The sequence below is a fragment of the Monodelphis domestica genome, chromosome 5 (assembly GCF_027887165.1).
Source record: "Monodelphis domestica isolate mMonDom1 chromosome 5, mMonDom1.pri, whole genome shotgun sequence".
Lineage (NCBI taxonomy): Eukaryota > Metazoa > Chordata > Mammalia > Didelphimorphia > Didelphidae > Monodelphis > Monodelphis domestica.
The window spans coordinates 36,493,521-36,504,124 of record NC_077231.1 but is presented as its reverse complement, the minus strand read 5'-3'; the positions used below and the strand labels follow the sequence as shown (position 1 = coordinate 36,504,124).

General features: G+C 59.8%; 1 protein-coding gene across 6 annotated transcripts in view; it reads right to left on the bottom strand.

The window, feature by feature from the left end:
• Positions 1 to 20: 20 nt before the first annotated feature.
• The window catches only part of FMNL3 (formin like 3), an 85,520-nt gene continuing 74,936 nt past the window's right edge, over positions 21 to 10,604 (bottom strand). For 5 of the 6 annotated variants that reach the window (XM_056798296.1, XM_056798297.1, XM_056798298.1 and 2 more), the window contains 13 exons: positions 9,814 to 9,882; positions 9,566 to 9,690; positions 9,284 to 9,486; positions 8,821 to 9,055; positions 8,666 to 8,734; positions 8,490 to 8,570; positions 7,860 to 7,989; positions 3,567 to 3,727; positions 2,940 to 3,041; positions 2,553 to 2,645; positions 2,102 to 2,225; positions 1,845 to 1,961; positions 21 to 1,279 (listed from right to left, as the gene is read on the bottom strand). In XM_056798296.1, the coding sequence (XP_056654274.1) occupies positions 1,870 to 1,961; positions 2,102 to 2,225; positions 2,553 to 2,645; positions 2,940 to 3,041; positions 3,567 to 3,727; positions 7,860 to 7,989; positions 8,490 to 8,570; positions 8,666 to 8,734; positions 8,821 to 9,055; positions 9,284 to 9,486; positions 9,566 to 9,690; positions 9,814 to 9,882 (1,484 nt within the window). In that variant the 3' untranslated portion in view covers positions 21 to 1,279; positions 1,845 to 1,869. Of the gene's footprint in view, positions 2,226 to 2,552; positions 2,646 to 2,939; positions 3,042 to 3,566; positions 3,728 to 7,859; positions 7,990 to 8,489; positions 8,571 to 8,665; positions 8,735 to 8,820; positions 9,056 to 9,283; positions 9,487 to 9,565; positions 9,691 to 9,813; positions 9,883 to 10,604 lie in introns of all 6 variants that reach the window. The other variant, XM_056798295.1, reaches the window with a different exon arrangement.

The window sequence follows — 10,604 nt, the reverse complement described above, 5'->3', positions numbered from 1 at the left end:
GGGAAAGAATCCAGACACAGTGATGCTCTAAGCTGTTGTTAGCATTGAGGGAGCATGTAGATAGATAAGAGATAAATACACGCGGACACACAAGACAAGGAGGGATGGGATTCCATATACAAAACAGGAGGGACAACTTACATTCCCTTCCAGGGGATAGAAAAATAGGGGGAGCTAGAAGGACAAGTAGGAGATCTTTGGCTCAAGTAAAAAGCCCTGCCCTGGTAAAGCAGTGGGGGGCTCTCGTGGTGTTTTTCTTCGCTTACAGAAGCAGTGCGGCAAGTCCTTCGTCTGCCATTTACTGGCTGTGTGACCCTGACAAGTCATTTACCTTCTCAGGGCCTCTAGGGCAGCTCTCAAGACTATTGAGTTGCTGAGCAGGTGCTGATCTGAATTAGCAGTGTCTAGTCCACACCAGTGCCTGGCCTGCTGGTTTTTTACTTTCAACCAATCGGGCAATCCCAGTGATTTCTTCCTTCCCCAGCTCTGTTTGTCCTTGGTCTCCACTCAGAGGCCAGGCAGTGACTAGATGTGAACAAGCAGGAAAGACTCCATCATCAATACTGAAGAGCCCAGAAGTTGGCCTAACAACCCACCCTGCTTATTAGCACGATAGGGTCTTGAGCACTGGCCGCAGGAATGTCGTCCTTGGTCCCCCGTGCTCTGTCAGCCATGGAAACCCAAGGTTCTAAAAAGAAAGTAACTGGAGGACTTTTCTCCCCTTTGGCTCAGGCCCTGGGCTTTGTCTCTCCCTTCCTCCACCTTGGATCTAGCCATTACTCTTGTTCCTTCTTTCTCGTGCCCTTGGGTTGAGGCCTAGGGCCAGGCCTAAGCTCTCAAGAAGTGCTAAAGCCAACATCTCCATCCTGGTCCTGCTAGGGGCCGTGCCCACTCCGAACAAGGGGCTGAGCTGCCTTGAAGGGATTAAGAATGCCCTAGCAGGGGAGGTGGTTAGAGGCCTTAAGAGCAAAGTGCAGTAAAAGACAATGCGTCCTGGGCAGGGAATTGGCCTGGAGAATCTGGTTCCCCCGCTGTCACCCCTTCTGAACCAGAAGCCAATGGGAAGCCAGTCTCGAGGCTCAGGATGGGAACAGGAAGAGGGGATACAGGTGGCAGCCCCAGCTTGGGGGTCACTGCCAGTTCCAAGGCTCCAAATCAAACCCCTTCAACTTGTAGAGATGAGCTTGAGGGCCTGAAGTGCTTCCTTCTCTGTGATTGGTGCCTCAGTGGGGGCCTGGGGCTCGGGCCGGGGCACAGCTCCAGGCCCAGTGGTGCAGGCCTGCGGATGGAGAGAAGAATCTTACCAAGGTGGCCTAGGCAAAGAAGCGCCATCTTCAAAAGCATGCAGGTTGTTCCCCGACAGACAAGTAGACCCCAACAGGGCTCAGAGGCTGCTGTCCCCTTGCTAGGCAGACCAGGCTGGCCAAGCCAGGCCAGAGTCGATTTAGACAGAAGTGGCATCAAGAGGACCATAGGCCGACTGCTAATGGATGTTTACAGTTAAGATGCCAAGGAGCTTGACAGGAAGTGCTCTCCCAGTTAGGATCAAGCCTAGCCTGTTAAACCATGGGTCTCTAGCTCCCCTGTGCCCCCAACATCAACGTAACAATGCTTGCCTCTGACCAAGGAGCCCTTGAACTCAGACCCTTTTCACCTGGATTTTAAAGGCACCACAAAAGGCCTGGTAGAAGAGGGGCCCAGCCCTAAGGAAGCATGCAGGGGGAAGTGGTGCCCAGGGCACGGAGCGACCTTAACAGCCTTGGGCCAGCAGAATGGATCTGAGCCATGCAGCAGACACCTCCAGGGACGGTCATGCAGAGGTGGGCAGCTTAGGTGCCCGGTACCTGTCAGGGGCTCCCAGCCTTGGGGCTAACAGTTTGACTCATCATGATGGGCTGCATCGCAGAAGAAGCGTGAGCCCCGCTTGGCCGTGCGGGCTGTGAAGGGGACGCTCTTCAGCACTGCAGCCGGCGGGAGAGAGAGACACGGATCAGACCCGGGGCACGGGGAAGGGGAGGGCACAGGGGAAGCTGGGCTTCTCGGCACAGCACACGGGGGCCTGCAGCCTCGGGAGAGCTCGCAGGCCAGAAAGGAGCCTCACCTGTGATGATGTCCTCTATGGTGCCATCCTTGCCCTCATAGACAGGCCGGTGCTCCTTGGCCTGCCGCCGCCGAAGCTCTGCGATCAATTCTTGCTGCTGCCACTTGTTCCGCTGGGACGGGGTCTGGGAGAAGAGGCAGAAAGAAACACCTCATAGCAAGCAGCCTGACTTGGCCTGGACCCTGCCCAACACGCACTGGGAGAAGCAGCCAGGCCTGACGGGCCTCCGTGACCCGAGGCAGGTGACTTCAGCCTCTCTGGGCCTCATTTTTCTCACCAAAAGGGAGGCTGAAGGAGATGATCTTTAGGGTGGCGCCCCCCTTTCCCTAGTGAGTCAAGCTTTCATCCTGCCCCGGGGCCGGCTTCAGCCACCTTCTCCATCCTCTCCGCTGCTTCTGACACTTGATCCCTCGTCCCCCTCAAACAACCCCAACGTCTCTGCCCCACCCACCTTGGCATCCAGTTTCTTGGCCTCCTGAGCCAGCATCTTCTCCCGCATCACTTCTTCCTGCTTTTTTCGGGCCTCATTTTCCTGCTCTGCTTCCTGGGAACCAATGGGATTGGGGGGGAGGGGAGCTGAGGAGGGGAGGGCTGGCGGGGAGGCTGCCGGGGATGATGGCTGGACCACACTAACCCCAGGTGGCCACCCACTAAGGGGCATTTCCTGTCCCAAACAATTCCAGGAAGGGCTTGGGTCCCGCCCTGCCCACCAGGCCCTAGCCAAGGGGCCTTTCGCCAGTGTGAACTCCCACCTCCAGCCCCACTGATGAAGGAGTGGGAAAAGCTGTGGGCCGAAGCCCAGCCCCCTGCTCCCGCACCAGGCCTCCTTCCTCCCTACCTTGTAGGAGCGGATAAACCGAACAAATACTGGGAAGAAGACGGAAGGGGGAGTCGTCTTGGGGCTTTCACCAAAGTAACGGACAACGGCGTTGTAAGCCTCCTGGAGAGAGGAAGAGGATGAAGAAGGCTCCTTATGGAGGGGGCTGTGAGGAGGCCAACTGAGAAACGAGAGGACCGAGACCTCAAAACACGGGGAGGGGGTGCAATGGAGAGTGCAGGAACACCCCAAATCTGGCCTCACGTGCGTACTGACTGGCTGGCTCGGGGAAAAAACCCGTTGAACCCATTTGCCTTGGTTTCCTCATCTGTAAAACAGAGGTGACAGCACCTTCCCTGGACCACTATAAGCTCCAAATAAGAATTGTTAAATGCTTATTAGCACAGTCCTTGGCATACACCAATGTTCATGTTGGCAATTCTCCTAACCTCACATTTTTGTGTCTGCCTGGCAAGAACGGGCCCTGCATTTGGACACCAAACTCTGTAGAGCTCAACCCCCACCCCACACCCCCACCCAAACATGGCACGCACGTGTTTAAGAAATGCTTTTTGATGACCACGGCACTCATTAGGGGCCAAAGGGAGAAAGGTGCGGATCTTCCCTCCGCCATTTTGTTTTCCCCACCTCGGCAGTCCTGGCATCTCTCTGGAGTTTGTCCAACTTGCCCTCGTTGGCACTGAGAAAGCTTCGGAGGACAGTATTGTCATGAAGGCCACACTCGCGCCGGATCAGCTCCATTCCTCGGCCCAGCTCCTTTACATCCAGCAACACGTTCTCCAGGGACACTGTGGGTGGACACCGGAGCCCCAGGCTGAGGACATACACGGGAACCAGCATCCCCACTGCCCTGCCCGGCTCGTTTCACCTCAAGGAGAAACATCGTCTTTGAACAAAGCCATCGCCTTCCCCGTCCTCCCCTTTGTGAATCCTGCCATTTCAGCCGCCTGAACCTGCTCTTCAGAGCCAGTCCCAATGCCAAACCCAGCGGCCCTTTCTCAGTCCTCACCCTTCCTGACTTCTCTTCCTCCCCTCTTCCCCTCGGCACTCCCTTTTCTGGGCTGTCTAATTCGAACGGATTCTTCCCTGGGTCACATCTGCTAGCTGGGGGCATCCCACAAGCCTCGGGCCTGCTTCAGCAGCTCCCAAGGCTCTAAGACTCCTCTTCCGGCAGATGGCCCCGGGCTCCCCTCCTGGTTTCTAGCCCTTCCACCTAAAGTACTGCCAAAGCCTCTCAACTGGCTTCTCAACTCGTCCTCCACACAGCCTTGTTCCTGGAGCTCCCTACTGTCCGCTGATCGGCCTTCAAAGGTCTTCACCACCTGGCTCCATCCTCTTCCGCAGCCTTACCAATTCCAGACCCCTTCACCCCGCCCCCTACCCATCCTTCCCTCCTAGAATTTCTTGCTCCCCCAGATGCCTTCCCTCCCCAAATGACTTATTCATGTGACTTATTATACTACATATTGTCTCCCACACTAGAATGCAAGCTCCTTGGGGGCAGGAACTGCACAGCTGTCTTCAATTCTAGCCCCTAGCAAACACTAGTGAGATGGACATGCAGGACACTTAGTGGATACAGGACGGATTCCACGGAGACGTCCCTCTTCTGGAACGTTTTTAATAATGCTTTGGGTGAAAACAAAGATGGCGTGTTTATCTGCGTATGAACAGAGCTCGGAAGGGCAGAAGGGTCTGGACGAGGGTCGGAGCCCAAAAAGATCTTAATGGACCAGAACACGGACCAAAACAAAGGAGGCAAACTGTTAACAGCCATGATGTATGGCCAAATCTTACGGTTGGGTTAAAAAGTCACGTTCTTGAAAGACCTTCAGGAATTGATGCAGAGCAAAGGAGCACAACTAGGAGGACACTGTCCACAGAAAGTGAAATGTAGTGGAACAAGCCAAGGTCATGGACTCTGCTACCAAACGCAGTGCAGTGACCCAGGACAACTCTGAGAGACTTGGGAGAAAGAGCACTCTCCACATCCAGAGGAAGAACTGTGGGAGCGGAAATGCAGGTGAAAACACGGGATTGATCCCTTATGTATATACGTGTAGGATGTGGGGTTTGGGTTTTTAAAGGGTCACACTCCTGCAAATGTGAATAACATGGAATGATACGTGTGCAACCCAGGGGAACTGCTTGTGGCCCGGGGCAGGGGGAGGAAAGAGGGGGAGGGGAAAAAACGTGAATCACGTAACCATGGAAAAATACTTTAAAATAAATCTTCTTTAAATCAAGTTCACAAGAACAAGAAGGGGAAGGGTTTTTTAATGGATTAACGACGAGACTCAAAATTAATCAACAATCTCTCCAACAGCTCAAAAAAACCCCCCAAAGTCCCTGTGCTCAGACTCCATTAAAAGAAGCAGGGCTCCGAGGTCACACCTCTACCGACCAGATTGGCCAACAGGGAAAGGAAAATGATCCGTGTGGCAGAGGAGGTGGGAAAACTGGGACGTGAGCTGGTGGACGCGTGAACGTGCTGCGGAGCCACATGGAACCTTGCCCCAAAGGGCCACAAAAGCGCGGCGGGGCCGACTCCCAGGGATCAGAGAAGAGGGGGGCCGGCCGTGCCCAGATATTTTTAGCGACTCTAGTGACAAGGAATTAGAAACAGAGGGGACGTCCATCCCTTGGAGGAACGGCTGACGGGCTATAGGGTTGTGGTGGAGGACTGAACGGGGCAAGCTCAGAACCTGGAGAGACTTCTGTGAACCGACGCAAAGCGAAGGGAGCAGACCCAGGAGGACGCGTCTACAGGAGCAGAACCAACAGACGAGACCCAGGAGGACGCGTCTACAGGAGCAGAACCAACAGAGACCCAGGAGGACGCGTCTACAGGAGCAGAACCAACAGACGAGACCCAGGAGGACGCGTCTACAGGAGCAGAACCAACAGAGACCCAGGAGGACGCGTCTACAGGAGCAGAACCAACAGACGAGACCCAGGAGGACGCGTCTACAGGAGCAGAACCAACAGACGAGACCCAGGAGGATGCGTCTACAGGAGCAGAACCAACAGACGAGACCCAGGAGGACGCGTCTACAGGAGCAGAACCAACAGATGAGACCCAGGAGGACGCGTCTACAGGAGCAGAACCAACAGACGAGACCCAGGAGGATGCGTCTACAGGAGCAGAACCAACAGACAAGACCCAGGAGGACGCGTCTACAGGAGCAGAACCAACAGAGACCCAGGAGGACGCGTCTACAGGAGCAGAACCAACAGACGAGACCCAGGAGGACGCGTCTACAGGAGCAGAACCAACAGACGAGACCCAGGAGGACGCGTCTACAGGAGCAGAACCAACAGAGACCCAGGAGGACGCGTCTACAGGAGCAGAACCAACAGACGAGACCCAGGAGGACGCGTCTACAGGAGCAGAACCAACAGACGAGACCCAGGAGGACGCGTCTACAGGAGCAGAACCAACAGACGAGACCCAGGAGGACGCGTCTACAGGAGCAGAACCAACAGACGAGACCCAGGAGGACGCGTCTACAGGAGCAGAACCAACAGACGAGACCCAGGAGGATGCATCTACAGGAGCAGAACAGACGAGACCCAGGAGGATGTGTCTACAGGAGCAGAACAGACAAGACCCAGGAGGACGCGTCTACAGGAGCAGAACCAACAGACGAGACCCAGGAGGATGCGTCTACAGGAGCAGAACCAACAGACAAGACCCAGGAGGACGCGTCTACAGGAGCAGAACCAACAGAGACCCAGGAGGGCGCGTCTACAGGAGCAGAACCAACAGACAAGACCCAGGAGGACGCGTCTACAGGAGCAGAACAGACAAGACCCAGGAGGATGCGTCTACAGGAGCAGAACCAACAGACGAGACCCAGGAGGATGTGTCTACAGGAGCAGAACAGACAAGACCCAGGAGGACGTGTCTACAGGAGCAGAACTAATAGACGAGGATTGCGCAGAGAGGACGAAACCTATCCGCAAAGCAAGGCTCCAAGAGAGCCCGGAGAAAAGGCTCTGCACAGCCAAAGGACAGCCGGTGGGAGGCCGACCAAACAGGAAGCCCCCAATCTCTATGGGACGGGGATCAGCCTCTTCGGGCAACATGGAAAGCCCGGCTCTCACCTGTCAGCCTGGGCGCTGCCCCGGGGAGGGGGGATGAGGGGGGGGAAACCTGAGCTTTAAAGTGTCAAAAAACAACCATCGAAACCATTTCTGTGTCACTGAAAAAACTAGGAAATAGAAGGGAGAAGTGGGGTGTCCAGCGGGGAAGAGAGGGGCGCCGGCACGTGGGGATGGGCCTCGAGATGGAGGGGAGGAAGAGCAGCCTCTGCCGAGCCTCCCCTGCCCCGCGCACGGTCATCGTGGCCTTACTTCGGAGACGCGGCCGGCCGTCTGCCCAGCGGAGCAGAAGCTCTCAAAAAGGGACAGGGAAGGCCTCCTGCGTCCCGTCCGGTGAAGGGCTCTCAGGCTTCCATTCCCCGGAGCCTGACCCCCGGGGATGGCCCTGGGAGCCGCAGGGCAGAAACAGCAGGGCAGGGAGCTGCGGAGGGAACGGGCTGCCCCCTCCGGGCCTTTGCCAGGAAGACTGCTCGGGCCCCTCCGGCTGCAGAAGGTTCTGGAAGGGGCTCTCCCGCCCCATCCTTGTGGACGGCGGCCGGGAAAGGCGGCTTCCCAATACGTGTGGAAGCCTCTGGAGCCGTGTCAGACATCACCAAAGACGGCCCGAGCCTCCCGGGCTGAGCCCAAGCAGCACAGCACAAAGCGAGGAAGGGCTGGGCCAGGCCCGTCCTGGAGGAAGGCTCCCTCTGGGCAGCCCCGGCCCAGGCCCCGCCGAGGGCTTTGAAGTCCTCAGAAGGAAAGGAAAAGGGAGCTCGAGTGTCCCCGCCCCGCCTCTTCCCTTCCTGGGATTGTCCGGCCCGGGCAAGGCCTGCTCACCTGCGGCGGCCTTCTCCACAAAGTGCAGCTCGTGCCAGAAGCCAGCCAGCTCCGGGTACTTCTCCTTCACGGTCAACGCGATGAAGTGTAGCAGGGTCAGCTTCCGGTCCGTCGACTTGGTGTCCAGCAGCTGCGGGTGGGGATGGGCATAACTGGGGGTGTGCAAAGAGCTTCCCTGCTCCAGAGGCCCCCCTCCCCTGGAGACCCCCACCCGCCCAGGCCCCTCCCCTGCCCCGAGACCCCCACCCGCCCAGGCCCCTCCCCTGCCCCGAGACCCCCACCTGCCCAGGCCCCTCCCCTCCCCTGGAGACCCTCACCCGCCCAGGGCCCCCACCCGCCCAGGCCCCTCCCCTGCCCCGAGACCCCCACCCGCCCAGGCCCCTCCCCTCCCCTGCCCCCCACACCTGCCCAGGGCCCCTCCCCTGGAGACCCCCACCCGCCCAGGCCCCTCCCCTCCCCTCCCCTGGAGACCCCCACCCGCCCAGGCCCCTCCCCTGGAGACCCCCACCCGCCCAGGCCCCTCCCCTCCCCTCCCCTGGAGACCCCCACCCGCCCAGGCCCCTCCCCTGGAGACCCCCACCCGCCCAGGCCCCTCCCCTCCCCTGCCCCCCACACCTGCCCGGGCCTCACCAGGTCGAGGCTCTGCAGCTTGAAGCCATACACGGCGCCCCTCTTGCTGCTGTTCATGTAGTTGCCCAGCGCGAGGATGATCTGCCAAGAAGGAGCCCCGGGGAGGGGGCGGGAGGTTCAGGTGGGTCCTTCGGACCTTCCCGGAGGCCCGGCCCGGCCCCCGCCCTCCGGCCTACCTCGAGCATCTGCTTGAGCCTCTGAGAAGACTTGACGGAGGCGGAAGCGGCGATGATGGCGTTGAGTTGCTGCAAGGAAGGACAGAGGCGCCCCGTCAGGGGTGGGTCGGGAGAGGCTGGGCGGGGAGGGGAGACGGGGCGGGGAAGGGCCGCACCGGGGTGAGCATCTGCAGGTTGTCCTGGAAGTTGCCCAGGAAGGCCATGCCGGCCATGCGCTGCGTCAGCCGCTCCACCTTGCTGAAGAGCAGCATGAAGCGGTCCTCGGCCGCCAGCTCGTCCAGGGGCTGCCGCTCCCGCTCGTACTGGCGCAGGAGCTTCACCTCGGCCTCCGTGGGCAGGAAGCGCATCAGGCACTCCACAAAGTCCACCGGCAGCGTCTGCAGGTCGAACCTGAGGCCAGAGAGGAGGCCGTCTGACCCCCCTTGACCCCCTCCATGGTCTCACCCCTTGCTCCGGCCTCCTCGGAGCCCACAAACGGGGCCCAGCCGGAAGTCCCCTGGACGTGGAGAGGCCCAGGGAGGGGGCGGGCCTGGCCAAGGGAAGCTGGGGGGGGGGGGCAGCCCGAGTTCAGACGGGACAAGGAGGGGGAGGGGAAGAGAGGAAGCAAAGGCGGCCTACGTGTGGATGGCCCTGCAGATCTCCTCGGCCGAGCGGCCTGCCTTCCGCAGAGTTATGGCCAGGTTCTTGGCTCGGTTGGCCTCGAGCAAGGTGACCTTGCTGGCGGCCTTCTGCGCCGTCTTGCTCTTGGAGCAGACGAGGTCGAGGGCGGGGCCCTGGGCTTTGGTCTTGAACAGCTCCTCAAACTTGTCCAGGTCCAGGTCCTGGCGGAAACAAGGCGGACTCGTTAGGCCGCGAGCCGCCCCGGCCCCAGGGGGACGCCCCGCGGCCCGGCCCGCTCACTTCCAGGATCTTCTCGTCGTCCAGCTCGCTGAAGACCGTGCCGCTGATCTGGTTGGGCTTCAGCGCCGTCCAGTTAAACACGGGCAGGCGGAACTTGGTCTTGATGGGCTTCTTGATTCGGATCGCTGGGATGGAGCAAGACCAGCAAGAGGCGTTTTTAGGAGCGGCCGGAGAGCCCCCGCAGGGGACCGGCGGAGCCCCGAGCCCACGGACCGGCAGCCCCGACGTGACGCTGTGCTGGCTCTTACCTGAAAGGCCCACAGTCAGGACCACCGAGGGAGCGGCTCCAGGGAGAGGGGGGGCCGGAGGACACTTGTCTAGGGAGAGAGGGAAGAGCAGAGCAATGGCGGCCGCCTTCAGGCTCTTCCTTCCGCCTGCAGCGAGGCCCTGGACTACTCTGGGAGACTCTGGGGAAGGAGCGGGCTCCCTATCCACCCCGGCGCAAGCCTCGGCAGAGGGAGAGAGGGAAGAGCAGAGCAATGGCGGCCGCCTTCAGGCTCTTCCTTCCGCCTGCAGCGAGGCCCTGGACTACTCTGGGAGACTCTGGGGAAGGAGCGGGCTCCCTATCCACCCCGGCGCAAGCCGCGGCAGAGGGAGAGAGGGAAGAGCAGAGCAATGGCGGCCGCCTTCAGGCTCTTCCTTCCGCCTGCAGGGAGGCCCTGGACTACTCTGGAAGACTCTGGGGAAGGAGCGGGCTCCCTATCCACCCCGGCTCAAGCCGCGGCAGAGGGAGAGAGGGAAGAGCAGAGCAATGGCGGCCGCCTTCAGGCTCTTCCTTCCGCCTGCAGGGAGGCCCTGGACTACTCTGGGAGACTCTGGGGAAGGAGCGGGCTCCCTATCCACCCCGGCTCAAGCCGCGGCAGAGGGAGAGAGGGAAGAGCAGAGCAATGGCGGCCGCCTTCAGGCTCTTCCTTCCGCCTGCAGGGAGGCCCTGGACTACTCTGAAAGACTCTGGGGAAGGAGCGGGCTCCCTATCCACCCCGCGGAGGCCTTGTCCCCTGCTTTCTAGCTGTGGACATAAGGGCGACGCGCTCATCAG